Source organism: Gorilla gorilla, chromosome 9 (genome assembly GCF_029281585.2).
Source record: "Gorilla gorilla gorilla isolate KB3781 chromosome 9, NHGRI_mGorGor1-v2.1_pri, whole genome shotgun sequence".
NCBI classification, from domain to species: Eukaryota; Metazoa; Chordata; class Mammalia; order Primates; family Hominidae; genus Gorilla; species Gorilla gorilla.
In genome coordinates this window covers 74,119,090-74,137,071 of record NC_073233.2, presented here as the reverse complement: position 1 = coordinate 74,137,071, position 17,982 = coordinate 74,119,090, and the positions used below count along the sequence as shown (strand labels likewise).

At 43.9% G+C, this 17,982-nt stretch overlaps 1 protein-coding gene across 1 annotated transcript in view; it reads right to left on the bottom strand.

The window, feature by feature from the left end:
- PACS1 (phosphofurin acidic cluster sorting protein 1) overlaps positions 1 to 17,982 on the bottom strand; it is a 178,288-nt gene that overhangs the window by 26,860 nt on the left and 133,446 nt on the right. The window contains exons 3-7 of the mRNA XM_031015801.3: positions 7,403 to 7,492; positions 6,595 to 6,720; positions 1,575 to 1,719; positions 1,227 to 1,318; positions 1,063 to 1,143 (exon numbers count right to left, since the gene is read on the bottom strand). Coding sequence (XP_030871661.1) covers positions 1,063 to 1,143; positions 1,227 to 1,318; positions 1,575 to 1,719; positions 6,595 to 6,720; positions 7,403 to 7,492 — 534 coding nt within the window. The remainder of the gene's footprint in view (positions 1 to 1,062; positions 1,144 to 1,226; positions 1,319 to 1,574; positions 1,720 to 6,594; positions 6,721 to 7,402; positions 7,493 to 17,982) is intronic.

Genomic DNA, 17,982 nt, shown 5'->3' with positions numbered 1-17,982 from the left:
AAAGCCTCAGCAGTAGGGGCTGACTAGAGAGAGATCCTACAGCCACTCCCTATTTCCAGAGTGCAATGGAGGTCAAGCATTTGGGGTACTGGTGACACACCTCATGGGGAACATTTGGAGCACCAATCGAGAGGTGGATACCTGAGGACAAGGAAACAGTCCTCCCGCTCCCTAGTTGCTGACTGGATGGGAAATCCAGGTCACAGTCTCACGGATTTACCTGAAGTCCAGTGACACCTCAGTGTGATGGGAGAGTGATCTGGCCTCCGTTTCATCCCTGAAGGGGTGGGCATCTCGGCTCTCAGGGGGTTGGTCCCTAGGCTAGCTCTGCACTGGGGAGGATCAGGATGCCTCTGGGGAAATGGAGCTGTGAATTCCCCTTCGGAAATGCTCCCAGCACTTCTGGCCCTTCCACACTTCATGCAGGCACTCCAGAATCTGTCAAAGACCACCTAGGAATTCAGGTTTTTAGCTTCTCAGTTCAGGACTCAAATGTCATCAAAACAGTGACTCTTGAGGAAGTCTTATGGAGGAAAAGTAACAAAAGGCACCTGGTCTCCAAGGTTATGGATCCGTTAAGGCAGGAACAATATCTGATGTAATTAAAGCTTAGCAAGCCCAGAGTCATACGAGCACTCCACGACTAGCCTATTATCTCTGCCTAAGTTCAGCACATGATTAAAACTAGTGCTACTCCTAGAGGGAGCTGGCTTTCTCCCTGCAGAGGACAGCATGTGACATGAAGCAGCCACTGGAGTGGGTGGGAGGCAGTCTGTTCCCTGATGGACCACTATCTGTTCTGAATTCTACAAGAAGGGTTCTCCTCCTTTTTTCTATCTGACGATAACCTGAAGGATATAACACTCTTATCAGTAATTGTGGTTCCCAACAACAGTGAGTCTAATTGGGCGGTGGTGAGGATATAGAGCGTTCATCGGAATCGTTGAAGGGATGACCCTGTGTTGATTTTAAGAAGTCTCCACTAGGCCTGAATATGCTGCTGCCAACCTACCCCCAGGCTGAAAATCTTAGCCAACCACTCCCCAGACCTTTGAGGCTCACCCTTGTGATGGCAGAGGTTGAGGTTAGTTTCCTCCGGGTCTTCTTCACTTTCCGGAGATCTTCGTCTTCGTAGAACAAGTCCTAAGTGGGTACAGGGACAGAATGAGGGTGGGAAACCCCAGGAGCTTCTTGGACACGCCATGTGAGGGACCACAGAAAGTTACCTGCCCATGCAATGGATCATCGCTGCCTTCCTGTTCTGATGAGAAACTCTCTTCCTCTTCCTCAGAATAATTGTCAATATCAGGAGAACGATCTGCAACAGACACCTGAGTAAGATAACCTTGCAATGGGAAGATCTGGCCTAAGAAACTTCGATGGGCTGGAATCAATGGTTCTTTTTGGGTGGAAACACAGCCAGGGTGGAGGGGAGGGCCAGGGCCGAAGCCACATTTTACTTTCAGGGGTCTCTAAAGGTCTCTTGCCCAGGAACATCTCGGGCACTGTCTTGTTCACCTTTCCCAGGATGGGCTCCCTCTTCGTAGGGTCTCCAGATGCTGCATGCATCTTACCAGAGAGCTTGGATTTGATTCCTTCATGGTCAATGGGTTGGCTGGACAGGGAGTAGATCTTTATTTCTGCCACAGGCACAGAGACATCCTTCACGTTGCTGTGTAGGCCAAGCACCAGTGCGCCTTCATTAGGATGCTGCATCACCTAGGAGCCGGGGGAGGTGGTGGAGGTGTGTTACTACAGAGGCACCTGGAGAAACACAGCCAAGGAATGCACAAGCCCCCCAGGGGCAACAGCATTCTGCTGATACGTTTTCTTCCTTACTTTCAAATCCATGCCTACTGTCCTACTGCTTCACGGTCTTACTTTGTTTATTATTATTATTATTATTATTATTATTATTATTATTTTGAGACGGAGTCTCTCACTGTCGCCCAGGCTGGAGTGCAGTGGCGTGATCTCGGCTCACTGCAACCTCTGCCTCCCAGGTTCAAGCGATTCTCCTGCCTCAGGCTCCCAAGTAGCTGGGATTACAGGCGTCTGCCACCACGCTCAGCTAATATTTTTTGCATTTTTAGTAGAGACAGGGTTTCACTATGTTGGCCAGGCTGGTCTCAAACTCCTGACCTCGTGATCTGCCCGCCTCGGCCTCCCAAGTGCTGGGATAACAAGTGTGAGCCACTGCACCCAGCCTGTTTTTTATTACTATTAAAGACAGGGTCTCACTCTGTCACCCAGGCTGGCACGCACTGGTGTGATCACAGCTCACTACAGTCTCGACCTCTCAGGCTCAAGTGATCCTCCTGCCTCAGCCTCAGTAGCTGGGACCACAGGCACACACCACCATGCCTGGCTAATTTTTTAATTTTATGTAGAGATGGGGTCTCACTATGTTGCCCAGTCTGATCTCGAACTCTTGGGCTCAAGCGATCCTCCTGCCTTGGCCTCCCAAAGTGCTGGGATTACAGGCATGAGCCACTGCACTTGGCCTAAGGTCTTAACTTTAAAATTATCCCCAGAAGTGCTGGTCAGGGCCATGTGCTTAAAGATAACAATCAATGATTGAAAATGGCTGCTCAGGCCAGGTGTGGTGGCTCACACCTGTAATCCCAGCACTTTGGGAGGCCGAAGCAGGCGGATCATGAGGTCAGGAGATCAAGACCATCCTGGCTAACACAGTGAAACCCCGTCTCTACTAAAAATACAAAAAATTAGCCAGGCGTGTTGGTGGGCGCCTGTAGTCCCAGCTACTCAGGAGGCTGAGGCAGGAGAATCACTTGAACCCAGGAGGCAGAGGTTGCAGTGAGTCGTGATCGTGCCATTGCACTCCAGCCTGGGTCACAGAGCAACACTCCGTCTAAAAAAGAAAAGAAAAGAAAAGAAAATGGTTGCTCGGCCGGGCACAGTAGCCTGTTCCTGCAATCCCAGCACTTTGGGAGGCTGAGGTGGGCAGATTGCTTGAGTCCAGGAGTTTGAGACCAGCCTGAGCAACATGGTGGAACCCTGTCTCTACTAAAAATAAAAAAATCAGCTGAGTGTGGTGGTGCATGCCTGTAGTTGCAGCTACTCAGGAGGCTGAGGTGGGAGAATCACCTGAGCCCAGGAAGTCAAGGCTGTAGTGAGCTGTGATTGCACCACTGCATTCCAGCCTGGGTGACAGAGTGAGACTCTATCTCAGAAAAAAAAAAAAAAGAAAAGAAAAGAAAAAGAAGAAAGGAAGAAAGAATGGGAGCGAGAGAGAGAAGGAAGGAAGGAAGGAAGATGGAGGGAGGGAGGGAGGGAAAGAAAAGGAAGGAAAGGAAAGAAAGGAAGAAAAAGGAAGGAAAGAAGGAAGGAAGGAAGGAAAGAAATGGTTGCTAATCTCTAAGACTAATTTTAGTGTAAGTCCTTCACAGAGAAACTTGCTCTTGAGTCTGGGTGAGGCCAGGCCTATAGGTGGTGGTCGCCTGTCACTGGCAATGAGGAAAAGGAGCCCAGTCTACAGGGAATGGCAGAGCCTGGTGTAGCAGGGGCAGTGGGTGCTGGTGGGAATTCACTGCCCCCGTCTCCACACTGACACGAATACTGACTGAGCAGGACAGAAAGACGGGCTGGAACTATCTCAGATTTTCTATCATGGCCACAAAATTGTTCCTATTTAATTTACTAAAGTACAGAAATAATTTTAAAAACAGATTAGCGGCTGCTTTCTTCTTCCTGTTAGGATTGAGAGGAACTGCCTGGCACACAGGGAGCTGCACCAATGAGTACATGTATTGAGAATAATCACAGCCTTTTTTTTTTTTTTTTTTTTTGAGATGGAGTCTCGCTCTGTCGCCCAGGCCGGAGTGCAGTGGTGCAATCTCGGCTCACTGAAAGCTCCACCTCCTGGGTTCACGCCATTCTCCTGCCTCAGCCTCCCGAGTAGCTGGGACTACAGGCGCCCGCCACCACGCCCGGCTAATTTTTTGTATTTTTAGTAGAGATGGGGTTTCACCATGTTAGCCAGGATGGTTTCGATCTCCTGACCTCGTGATCCGCCTGCCTCAGCCTCCCAAAGTGCTGGGATTACAGGCGTGAGCCACTGCGCCCGGCCCACAGCCTGACTTCTTACCATTCCAAAAGGGAATTAGAAACATGGAGAAAGAAAAGCTATAAAAAGGCATTGGGTTGGAACTGAAATTATCAACGTGTGCTCACGGGTAGATAGATCTGGACCTAGACCTGAAAGGAGCTGTGACGTGTGTGTAGACACGAGCACATGTGTGCATACAGACAGATCTTTCTCAGCTCTGTCTGCTCAGTGGGAGTGCATGACACCCAGTTGGGGACATGGGCACTCCTGGTACCCAGATCTTGGTTTCTGAACACCATCCTCCACTGAAAAGAACCAGGGCTCCTCAGAGAATCTGCTCATTCTGGGAGCTGGGTCAGGGAAAGTACAAGATGAGCCTGAAATGTTTTGTACCAGAAAGTATGGTAGGATGTAAAGAATGATGAGACATAGTACCAAGGACTTGAAGCTGGCATGAAGGGGCTCCCATGGGCCAAATCTGATAAGTTTGTGCATCAAAATAAAAAAATGATAGTAGCAGATTCAGCCCCATCAAATAAAACAGGAATCCACGGTCCATAACTGATACAAATAAATGAGAGCAAAGGAAAAGCACTATCTTACTACAGAAAGCCAATTAATGAGGCCGGGAGCAGTGGCTCACGCCTGTAATCCCAGCACTCTGGGAGGCCAAAGCAGGCGGATCACTTGAGGCCAGGAGTTCAAGACCAGCCCGGACAACATGGTGAAACCCCATCTCTACTAAAAATATTAAAAAAATTAGCCGGGCATGGTGGCGGGTCCCTGTAATCCCAGCTACTCTGGAGGTTGAGGCAGGAGAATTGCTGGAACCCGGGAGGTAGAGGTTGCAGTGAGCCGAGATTGTGCCAGCGCACTCCAGCCTGGGTGATGAAGTGAGACTCTGTCTCAAAAATAAATAAATAAATAAATAAATAAATAAAGCCAATTAATAAATATGTAAGGAATGGTGGGATTAGAAATTCACTGTCTGGTAAGCATCCAAGTATAGTGATGACCAATTCAGGCAAGAATCATGAATAGATGCTAAAACTAGTGGGTGAAATGTGATAAGGAAAAAGATAGTTGCCTTTCTTTTTCTCCCCTTAATATATTTACCTCCTCGTAAAATATTTTTTCCAGTAAGTACAAAATGCTTATTAATTAACTTTGTGGTGGAAAAACCCTGCAGACTCCATGTTAACCAAGTGATAATATCAGGCCGGGCACAGAGGCTGATGCCTATAATCCCAGCACTTTGGGAGGCCAAGGAGGGAGGATTGCTTGAGCCTGGGAGTTTGAGACCAGCCTGGACAACAGAGCAAGACCTCGTCTCTAAAAAAAAAAAAAAGTTAAGGCCAGGCGCAGAGGCTCATGCCTGTAATCTCAGCACTTTGGGAGGCCAAGGCGGGCGGATCACAAGGTCAGGAGATTGAGACCATCCTGGCCAACATGGTGAAACCCCGTCTCTACTAAAAAAAAAAAAATTAGCTGGGCATGGTGGTGCACGCCTGTAGTCCCAGCTACTCAGGAGGCTAAGGTAGGAGAATCACTTGAACCTGGGAGGCGGGGGTTTCAGTGAGCCAAGATCGTGCCACTGCACTCCAGCCTGGCGACAGAGCAAGACTCCATCTCAAAAAAAAAAAAAAGTAAAAATAAAAAAAATTAAAAGTTAATATCCCCAGGAAAGGAACCAATTGCCATCAGGTGCTGCCTAAGCTGCACTGAGAACAGACCACTTCTGTGGTAATGCTGCCAGAAACACACAGGTGGAATCTAATCTTGAGGCAGCATCAGGCGAACCTGGACTGAGAAGTATTCAAAAAAGTAACCAGCCTGTGCGCTTAAAAAATGTCAAGGTCATGAAAGGTAAGGAAAACCTAGGGGCTGCTGCAGACTGAAGGGGACGAAGGACACAGTGATATGCGGCACGTAATCCTAGATCGGATCCCAGGCCCATAAAGGGTATCACTGAGACACTCAGCACAATCTGAATAGGGACTGTGGGTTAGACGGCAATCTTATCTCAACGTCAGTGTCCTGATCTTGATGGTGGCAGGGAGTTTAGACAGCAGAGTATTCTCATGTTAAGGAAATTAACATGGTGCAGTATTAACGTGTAATGGGGCATCGTGCCGGCAACTTACTCTCGGATGGCTCAGAAAATAATACCTATCAATATATCTATGAGGAGAGCATATGAAATGTGGTGATATGTTAAAGAACTTGAATGAATCCACATATGGGAACTCTTTGTACTATTCTTGTAACTTTTCTGAAAGTTTGAAATTTTATGTAATTTTTTGAGTTTTACCTTTTTAAAAATTAAAACTTTTCATGAAGGAGAAAGTACTTGATAAAAACAAGTATACTCTGAATTTCCAGCAAATAATTAACTCGTAAAACAGAATTAAGCGCCTAGCCAGCAGGCTGGGAAAATCATCTGGAAGGCTCAACTGGCTGGGCTGGGGTGTCCCTTGGGCTCTGTGACTCAAAGGCCAACAGTCTGGAGACTGTGTTCCTCTCACCTCTGCCATGTTGATGAGTCCCACGGCCAAGGTCTTATAGCCCAAGATGGTCCGATTCTTGTAACGTTTTCTCCTTTGCAGCATGATCTGCAGCTTGTTGGCATCTCGCTTAAGGAAATGAGGGTACTACGAAATACAAAACAGAGTCGAGCATGGTTAATGGGCAGCTGGGTCCTTGAGGGGTTCTAGAGGACACACAATCTTTCTGTGCTTCAATTCTTCCTGTCTCTAAAAGGGGGCAGTCAGGGTTGAAAGGAGAGCCATGAAGTTGCTGCTGGTGGAGCTGATTCGGCTTGATGCCTGGCTTCTATGCCACAGCTCTGGGGTCCACACCCATTCAGAAAACTGTCTCTTCCCTTGCCACTTTATCAGGTGTTTTCTCCATGTGTTTCAATTTGGGCATGGAATTACTGGAATTACGATGACAGGGACACCGACTAGGAGGGATACGGAGTAGAGGGGAAGGACGGAGATCCCGACGTGGAGGCTGACGGTGGCACGGTCCACGGGGTGTGCGAGGATCACTAAGGAGATGTGATGTGGTGCAGCAGATGGCTAACAGTGTTAGCCAAGGCAGAGGAAGGGAAGGGGCCACGGTGCCTACCCAGGTCTCCACACCCTTACCATCACTGGCTAAAGGGTTGCTTTGGCCCTCCAGGCCAGCCATAAACCTCCAGGTGACTTTTATTCATTCCCGCCTAAGCTGGGGAATGGGGGCTCTGGGATAAAACAGTCTCTGGGTTAGAGGACTGTCTGGGGACTAGCCAGGATATAGCATGTTAGGGGCCTAAGATTAGGAGAGTCCCACCTGAAGGGAGAAGGTTAATTGGAGCTCTGTTTCCACCAGTCCACTAGCTGGAAGGACGATCTCGTTGGAGCGAAGAATTCTTTTTGAACCCTGAAACCAAGAAGAAAAGTCTGTTTGGCCAGGTGCAGTGGCTTGTGCCAGTAATCCCAGCAGTTTGGGAGGCTGAGGCAGAAGGACTGCTTGGACTCAGGAGTTTGAGACCAGCCTGGGGCAACATAGTGAGACTCCTGTTTCTACAAAAAATATAAAAAATTGGCTGGGTGTGGTGGTACACATGCCTGTAGTCCCAGCAACTCAGGAGGCTGAGGTGCGAGGATCACTTGAGCCCGGGAGTTCAAGCCTGCAGTGAGTCATGATCCTGCCACTGCACTCCAGCCTGGGTGACAGAGAGAGACCCTGTCTCAAATAATATCAATAATAAAAAGAAAAAAAAATCTGTCAAAGCTGTGTCACCAAAAATCAGACCAAAAGAAATACTATGTTTGCAAACAACTTCTAAACTCTACAAGCATTCTTTAAAAAAAAAAAATTAAATTTTATTTTTTTTGAGACAAGTCTCATTCTGTCACCCAGGCTGGACTGCAGTGGCGTGATCCCGGCGCACTGCAACCTCCACCTCCCGGGTTCAAGCGATTATCCTGCCTCAGCCTCCTGAGTAGCTGGGACTACAGGCACCTGCCACAATGCCCGGCTAATTTTTTTGTATTTTTAGAGACAGGGTTTCACCATGTGCTGGCCTTGAACTCCTGACCTCAGATGATCAGCTTGCTTCAGCCTCCCAAAGTGCTGGGATTATAGGCGTGAGTCACTGAGCCCAGCCCAAACATTCTTACCAGTCCAAATATTTCATGAGTCTTTATTGTACTTATTTGAATCAAGCCTCTACCATAAGTCTGATTTTACATATATGACGCTGTAGGGTGCATAAAAGGTTATCACAGCAAAATGATTTGTTAACATCTGTGAGTTCCCAGCACTCCTGGTGAAGAGGCCGGTAGTGTCAGTCCCCAGGGTGTGTAAGACCCTCCCTGCCCACTGTTCCTTTTTTTTCCCAGGAACTTCCTCTTTAACCTCCCCGCTCTCCAAACCTAATATTTGGGTTAGACAGCCCTCTTACTGCGATGTTGGCTGGGCCGGCCTCGAACTCCTGACTTCAAGTGATCCTCCCTCTGACTCCCCAGGCATACTGTCTTGTCTCTGGGCCTTTTCATGTGCTTTTCTTCTCTTCTTGGATGCTTTTTTTGGCTTCTGAACACAAGTAACCAACTCATCTTTCAGGTCTCAGCTGAATTTTTTTTTCCCAGGAACTTCCTCTGTAACCTCCCCGCCTCCAAACCTTGTATTTGGGTTAGACAGCCCTCTTACTGCCAGTTACTGAATCTCACTAAACTTCGAGATCCATGAGACAAAGATATGTCTTGTTCAGTATGATTCCCAGCACACAAATAAACAGTGTTGAATAAATTTGTCTAAAAAAAAATCAGTTTTAAAATTAATACCAATAATAAAAATCCCCACAACATCCAAAGTTGGTAAGGATGTGGTAGAATTTCCAAATTCATTCATTGTTGAAGCAAAGTAAATTACAATAACCCTTTTAGAAAGTAGCCTGGCAATAAAGAAACATTTCCATTCAAAAATTGTAATCCAAAAAAATAAATTCTAAGGGCATGATTTTTATATATTATTTTCTTTTTTCTCCCTTGATCCCATGACCTTGGAGGGAATGATTTTTTTCTTTCTTTCCTTCCTTCCTTCCTTCTTTCTTTCTCGTTTTTTTTTTTTTTAATAAAAAGAGAGACGAGGTCTCACTATGTTGCCCAGGCTGGTCTTTAACTTCTGAGCTAAACGATCTTTCCACTTCAGCCTCCCAAAGTGCTAGGATTATAGGCCACCAGGCTGGGCCAGGAATGAGTTTTAAAAAGAAGCAAATCTGTAAACAAGGAGCTGTTCATTGAAACACTATTTTTACTGTTTTTATTTTTTATTTGTAGAGACGGGGTATTGCTACATTGCCCAGGTTGGTCTTGAACTCCTCGGCTCAAGTGATCCTCCTGCCACGGCCTCCCAAAGTGCTGGGATTACAGATTTGAGCCCCACACTCATCCCTGTTTATAATTAATGACAAATTTTTGAGCTGCTCATCTCTCACGTGTCTTCAGCAAAGCTGTGATTACTCTGGGAGCTGTTTCTGTTGAAATGGTACTATGCTGCGGTGCTGACCCTTAGGGGAAAATTCCACACATGGAAAAATGCCTCAGCCACTCATGAGGCCAAAATGAGACCAATGAAGTGGAGCCCTGATGGTTATGTCATTCTATAGCGATGCTGCCTATGGGTAATGGCCATAGCGGGAAGGCTGGGTATAAAATCAGCAGAAGGCTGGGTGTGGTGGCACCTGTAATCCCGGCACTTTGGGAGGCTGAGGTGGGTGGATCACCTGAGCTCAGGAGTTCAAGACCAGCCTGGGCAACACTAGGAAACCTCGTCTCTACGAAAAATACAAAAATTAGCCAGGCGTAGTGGCGTGCACTTGTAATCCCAGCTACTCAGGAGGCTGAAGTGGGAGAATCATTTCAGCCTAGAAGGCAGAGGTTGGAATAAGCCAAGATCATATCATTGCACTCCAGCCTGGGCAACAGAGCGAGACTCCATCTCAAAAAAAACAAAACAAAACAAAACAAAAGCCAAGATTATATCACTGCACTCCAGCCTGGGCAACAGAATGAGACTCTGTCTCAAAAACCGGCAAAAATAAAATAACATCAGCAGAAGCACACAGTCAGCCCGCACACAGGCCAGGGCCTCAGGACACCCGGAAGCTCGAGTGCTATAGTGGCAACTGAAGACCGAATGCATGAAATAAACTATAAAAAGCAAAACCAACAGCCACTCTCTCCCACAAGACCCACACATTTATGAGATTCATGCCACAGTTGGAAATTTGAACACTGATTTTGTGATATTAAGGTTTTTGTTTTGTTATTTTAGATAGAGTCTTGCTCTGTCAACTAGGCTGGAGTACAGTAGTGTGATCTCGGCTCACTGCAGTCTCCGCCTCCCAGGTTCAAGCGACTCTCTTGCCTTAGCCTCTTGAGTAGCTGGGATTACAGGTGCGTGCCATCACGCCCAGCTAATTTTTGTATTTTTAGTAGAGATGAGGTTTTATCATGTTGGCCAGGCTGGCCTCGAACTCCTGATCTCAAGTTATCCGCTCCCCTTGGCCTCCCAAAGTGCTGGCATTACAGGCATGAGCCACCGCGTCCGGTCAAGGTGTGATAATGGTATCGCGGTTTTGTTTAAAAATACTGCCTACATTTTTGAAATACATATTGACATATTTGTGGGTGAAATGTTATGATGTATGGATTGCCTCAAAATAACACTGGTGAAGGGAAACAGGTGGGGACACAGACGAAACGAGACTGGCCATGAGTTGATAACAACTGCAGCTTAGTAAGGGGTTCGAGGGAATTGTAAACTACTCTGTCTGCTTTTGCACATGTTTGAGATTTTTCCAAAATAAAAGTTGAAAAAAGTAATCAGTGCTTAGGGTTCTTTTAAGATTTCTCAGCTCAGAGCATATATTCACAGAATATGAAGGCCTGAGGGCCTGGTCCTGGGTCTTCCCTCTGCCTGGAAGGCTCTTCTTCCAGATACCTGCATGGCCCTCACCTCCCTCAAAGTCTTTGGGTAAATGTCATCTTCTCAACCAGGTCTACCGTGACCACCATAGGGAATCCGTTAACTTCCTCCACCCCAGCCCTCTCGGTCCCCTTTATCTTATTGTCACTATAGGACATCACCTTCCAACAGCAGTAGCCTCATTATATGATTATATGAACTCTCACCACCCAAGTATGTGCTCTAAATACCTGTAAAACTTTCTATCCCAAATTCACTATCTGAATTTCAAACTCGCTAGAAGGAATCTGCGTGTGCAGGTAGCAGGATGCGGAGTGCCGTGTGTCACGGGATCGCAGCCAGGCCCGGCCCAGCCCAGCCCTTTCAAGCATGGTGCGCTACTGTCCTCATCTTTCCTACCCTTCCCCAGGGGTTTAGCTTTCATGGGTTCCAGTATTTGCTTCTTCCAGGTGCCTGGGGCACTACCAACCAGGGTCCAATTTCAAAATTATTTTTAATATACTTTTGTATCATTTGTTTATCTATATAACAGTATATCTTCTTTTGCAGTATAGAAGCAAAACCATTTATATTTAATACTAAAGTAACATAGCACATTAAAATATCCAATATTAATATTAATATATTTAAAAAATTAGGTTACTGGTGTTTTATTATTATTATTTTGAGACAGAGTCTCACTCTGTTGCACAGGCTGGAGTGCAGTGGTGCAATCTTAACTCACTGCAACCTTCGCCTCCCAGGCTCAAACGATTCTCCTGCCTCAGCCTCCCAAGTGGCTGGCACTACAGGCGTGTGCCACAATGCCTGGCTAATTTTTGTATTTTTAGTAGAGATGGGGTTTGACCATGTTTCCCAGGCTGGTCTTGAACTCCTGACCTCAGGTGATCCACCTGCCTTGGCCTCCCAAGTGCTGGGATTTATAGGCATGAACCACCGTGACCGGCCAGGTTACTGGTGTTTTAAATGCTTCTTATTTAAACCAAAAATTCTTATCATATAGATATTTAACAGTATTGTTGCTGGATGTGGTGGCTCATGCCTGTAATCCCAGCACTTAAGGAGGCAGAGGTGGAAGGATAGCTTGAGCCCAGGAGTATAAGAGCTGCCTGGGCAACATAGTGAGATCCCATTCTCAAAAAAAAAAAAAAATTAAGAGTATTGTAGTGATATTTGAGGAAATTGGTTGGGGTTTCTTGGATGTCTGAAAATAAGCTGTTATTTTTCATTTATTCTTTATTTCAATTTTTAATAATTTTTCTGGGTACATGGCATATATATTTATGGGGTACATAAGACATTTTGGTACAGGCATACAACATGTAATAATCACATCAGGTTATATTGGGTATCCATCACCTCAAACATTTATCATTTATTTATGTTACAAATATTCCAATTATACTTTTAGTTATTTTTAAATGTACTATAAATTATCATTGACTGTAATCATCCTGTTGCACTATCAAATATCAGATCTTTAAAACATTTAAAAAATTTTTATAATTAAAATAATTTTTTTGGCTGGGCGTGGTGGCTCACGCCTGTAATCCCAGCACTTTGGGATGCTGAGGTGGGCAGATCACCTGAGGTCAGGAGTTCAAGACCAGCCTGGGCAACATGGTGAAACCCAGTCTCTACTAAAAATACAAAATTTAGCTGGGCATGGTGGTGCACACCTGTAATCCTAGCTACTTGGGAGGCTGAGGCAGGAGAATCGCTTGAACCTGGGAGGTGGAGGTTGCAGTGAGCTGAGATTGCGCCATTGCACTACAGCCTAGGCAACAAGAGTGAAACTCCGTCTCAAAAAAAAAAAAAAAGTTTTAAAAAAATAGAGATGGGGTTTCACTATGGTGCTCAGGCTGGTCTCAAACTACTGGACTCAAGGAATCTTCCTACCTCAGCCTCCCAAAGTGCTAGGATTACAGGCGTGAGCCACCATGCTTGGCCAAATACCAGATCTTATTCATTCTATGTTTTTGTATCCATTAACTATCATCACTGCCCGACTGCCCATATGAGCCTGTGGTAACCATCATTAGACTATCTCCATGACTTTAATTTTTAACTCCCAGAAGTAAGTGAGAACATTCAAAATATGTCTTTCTGTGCCTGGCTTATTTCATTTAACATAATGTCCTCCAGTTCCATCCATGTTATTGCAAATGACAGGAATTCATTCTTTTTTATGGCTGCATAGTACTCCATTGTGTATATGTACCACATTTTCTTTATCAGTTTGTCTGTTGATGGACACTTAGGTGCTTCCAAATCTTGGCTATTGTGAATAGTGCTACATGGGACTATTTTGGTTTTTTGAGGAAACTCCGTACTATTTTCCATATTCGCTATACTAACTTACATTCCTACCAACAGTGTATGAGGGTTCCCTTTTCTCTACATCCTCACCAGGATTCACTATTGCCTGTCTTTTGGATAAAAGCCATTTTAACTGGGGTGAGATGATATCTCATTGTAGTTTTGATTAGCATTTCTCTGACAATTAATGATGTTACACACCCTTTCATATGCCTGTTTGCCACTTGTAGGTCTTCTTTTGAGAGATGTCTATTCAGATCATTTGCCCATTTCTTAATCGGATTATTAGATATTTTCCTGAGTTGTTTGAGCTCCTTATATAGTCTGGTTATTAATCCCTTGTCAGCCTCTCAAAGTGCTGGGATTACAGGCATGAGCCACCGCGCCTGGCCCAGAAGCTTTTTAACTTGATGTGATCCCATTTGTCCATTTTTGCTTTGGTTGCCAGTGCCAGGTATTACACAAGAAATCTCTGCCCAGATCAATTTCCTAGAGAGTTTCCCCAATGTTTTCTTTTATTTTTATTATTTTAGTGGCCAAAGCAGTTGGAAAAATGTTTTCTTTTAGTAGTGTCATAGTTTCAGGTATTAGATTTAAGTCACCAGTCAATTTTTATCTGATTTTTGTATATAGTGAGAGATAACAGTCTAGTTTAATTCCTCTGCATATAGATATCCAGTTTTCCCAGCATCATTTATTGAAGAGATTGTCCTTTCCCCAGTGTATGTTCTTGGCACCTTTGTTGAAAATTAGTTCACTGTAGATGTATGGATTTATTGCTAGATTATCTATTCTCTTCCATTGGTGTAGGTGTTTGTTTTAATGCCAGCACCATGCTGTTTTGGTTACTATAGTTCTGTAGTATAATTTGAAGTCAGATAATGTGATTTCTCTAATTTTGTTCTTTGTGCTCAGGATGGCTTTGGCTATTCTGGGTCTTCTGTGGTTCCATATACATTTTAGGATTTTTTTTTCTATTTCTGTGAAGAATGTCATTGGTATTTTGATAGGGATTGCATTGAATCTGTAGATTGCTTTGGGTGGTATGGACATTTTAACAATATTGATTCTTCCAATCCATGAATATGGAATATCTTTCCATTTTTTGTGTGTCCATTTAGATTTCTTGCATCAATGTTTTACAGTTTTTAATATAGAGATATTTCACTTCTTTGGTTAAGTTTATTCCTAGGTATCTTATTTGTAGCTCTTGTAAATGGGATTACTCTCTTGATTTCTTTTTCAGATTGTTCACTGTTGACATATAGAAATGCTACTGATTTCTGTATGTTGATTTTGTATCCTGCAACTTCACTGATTTTGTTTATCAGTTCTAATAGTTATTTTGTGAAGTGTAGGTTTTTCCACATAGAAGAGCATATCATTTGCAAACAAGGATAATTTGATTTCTTCCTTTCCAATCTGGATGCCTTTATTTCTTTCTCTTGCCTGACTGCTCTAGTTAGGACTTCCAGTACTATACTGAATAACAGTGGTGAAAGTGGTGATCCTTGTCTTGTTCCAGATCTTAAAGGAAAGGCTTTCAGTTTTTCTCCGTTCAGTCTGATACAAGCTATAGGTCTGTCATGTATGGCTTTTATTGTGTTGAGGTATGTTTCTTTTATACCCATTTTTTGAGGATTTTTATCATGAAGCCTTGTTGAATTTTATCAAATGCTTTTTCAGAATATATATATATATATATATATATATATATATTTTTTTTTTTTTTTTTTTTTTTTTTTTTTTCCTAGAGATGAGGTTTTGCCATGTTGCCCAGGCTGGTCTCAAACTCTTGGCCTCAAGCGATCCATCTACCTTGGCCTCCCAAAGTGCTGGGATTACAGGTGGGAGCCACAACGCCCAGCCATTTGGCATCAATTGAGATTATCACATGGGTTTTGTCCTTCGTTCTGTTGATATGATGTATCACATTAATTGATTTGTGTATGCTGAACCATCCTTGCACATCCCTGGGATCTCACTTGGTCATGATGAATGATGTTTTTAATGTGTTGCTGAACTCTGTTTGCTAGTATTTTCTTGACGATTTTTTTATCAGTGGTCATCAGAGATACTGCCCTGTCACTTTCTTTGGTTTTGGTATCAGAGGAATATTGGTCTCATAGATTGAGTCTGGAATTATTCTCTATTTTTTGAAATAGTTCTTCTTAAATGTTTGGTAAAATTCAGTAGTGAAGCTATCAAGGCCTGGGCTTTTCTTTGCTGGAAGAGTTTGTTAATGGCATCTAGCTCATTTTTTGTTATTGGTCTATTCAGGTTTTGAATTTCTTCATGGTTCAATCTTGGAAGGTTGTATCTTTCCAGGAATTCATCCATTTCTTCTAGGTTTTCCAGTTTATTGGTATATAGCTGCTCATAGCAGCCACTAATGATCCTTTGAATTTCTGCAGTGTCAGTCACCTCTTTTTTCATCTCTATTTGTGTCTTCTCTTTTTTTCTTAGTTGGTCTGGCTAAAGGTTTATCCATTTTGTCTTCTCAAAAAACAACTCTTTGGCCAGGTGTGATGGCTTGCACCTGTAATCCCAGCACCGAAGGCCAAGGCAAGCAGATCCCCTGAGGCTGGGAGTTCAAGACCAGCCTGGCCAATAAGGTGAAACCTCGTCTCTACTAAAAATACAAAAATTAGCCGCCATGGTGGTGCGCGCCTGTAATCCCAACTACTCGGGTGACTGAGGCAGGAGAATCACCTGAACCTGGGAGGCAGAGGTTGCAATGAGCTGAGATTGCACCACTGTACTCCAGCATGGGCAACAAGAGTAAAACTCCGTCTCGGAAATAAAAAAAACAAAACCCAAAACATTTTGTTTTGTTGACTTTTTTTTTCAATTTCATTTATTTCTGCTATGATGTTCATTATTTCTTTTCTTCTACTAATTTTGGGTTTGGTTTGCTCTTGCTTTTCTAGTTCTTTAAGAAGCATCAATAAGTTGTTTATTTGAAGTTTTTCTTCTTTTTTGATGTAGGCACTTATAGCTACGAACTTCCCTCTTGGTACTGCTTTTGCTGTATCCCATAGGTTTTGATATGTTGTGTTTCCATTATCATTTGCTTCAAGAAAATTTCAATTTTCCTTTTTAATTTATGCATTGACCCACTGGTCATTTAGGAGCATACTGTTTAATTCCATGTGTGCCTATTGCTTTCAAAATTCCTTGCTATTGATTTCTAGTTTTATTCCATTATGGTCAGGGAAGATGCCTGATATTATTTCAACTTTTTTTTTTTGAGACAGAGTCTCCCTCTGTCACCCAGGTTGGAGTGCAGTGGCACAATCTCCGCTCACTGTAACCTCCACCTCCAGGGTTCAAGCAATTCTCCTGCCTCAGCCTCCTGAGTAGCTGAGAATACAGGCGCCTGCCACCACGCCCAGCTAATTTTTGTATTTTTAGGACAGACGGGCTGTCACCATGTTGGCCAGGATGCTCTTGATCTCCTGATCTCATGATCCACCCACCTTGGCCTCCCAAAGTGCTGGGATTACAGGCGTGAGTCACCACATCTGGCCTCAACTTTTTTTTTTTGAATGTTTTAAGACTTGTTTTGTAACCTAACATATGGCCTATCCTTGAGAATGATCCACATGCTAAGGAAAAAAAAAAAGTGTATTCTGCAGCCATTGGAAGAAATGTTCTGTAAATATCTATTCGGTCCATTTGGTCTATAGTGCGGTTAAGTCATGTTTCTTTATTTTGTCTGGATGATCTTTCCAATGCTGAAAGTGGGGTGTTAAAGTCTCTAGCTATTGTTGTAATGGGGTCTAACACTCTCTTTAGCTCTAATAATATTTGCTTTATATATCTGGGTGCTCCAGTGTTAGGTGCATATATATTTACAATTGTTATATCTTCTTGCTGAGTTGACCCCTTTATCATTATATAATGAACTTGTCAATTTTTACAATTTTTGTCTTGAAATCTATTTTGTCTGATGTAAGTATAGCTATTCCTACTCTTTTTTTGTTTGTTTGTTTCCATTTGCATAGAGTATATTTTTCCAACCCTTTATTTTTAGTCTCTATGTGTCTTTACAAGTCAAGTGTGATTCTTGTAGGCGATAGATGTTTGGATCATGTTTTCGTTTTTGTTTTTCTGAGACAGCGTCTCACTCTGTTGCCCAAGTTGGAGTGTACTGGCACAATCATAGCTCACTTTAGCCTTAACCTCCTGAGCTCAAGTGATCCTCCTACCTCAGACTCCTGAGTAGATGACTCTACAGGTGCACACCACCACATCCAGCTAATTTTTCAAATTATTTGTAGACCCAAGGTCCTACTATGTTGAGCAAGCTGGTCTCAAACCCCTGGGCTCATGCAATACTCTCACCTCAGCCTCCCAAAGTGCTGGGATTATAGGCATGAGCCACTGTGCCTAGCTGGGTCTTGTTTTTTTTGTTTGTTTGTTTGTTTCTTTTTTTGAGACGGAGTCTCGCACAGTTGGCTGGGTTGGAGTGCAGTGGTGCAATCTGGGCTCACTGCAACCTCCGCCTCCCAGATTCCAGCGATTCTCCTGCCTCAGCCTCCCGAGTAGCTGGGATTACAGGCGTGCGCCACCACACCCAGCTAATTTTTTGTATTTTTAGTAGAGATGGGGTT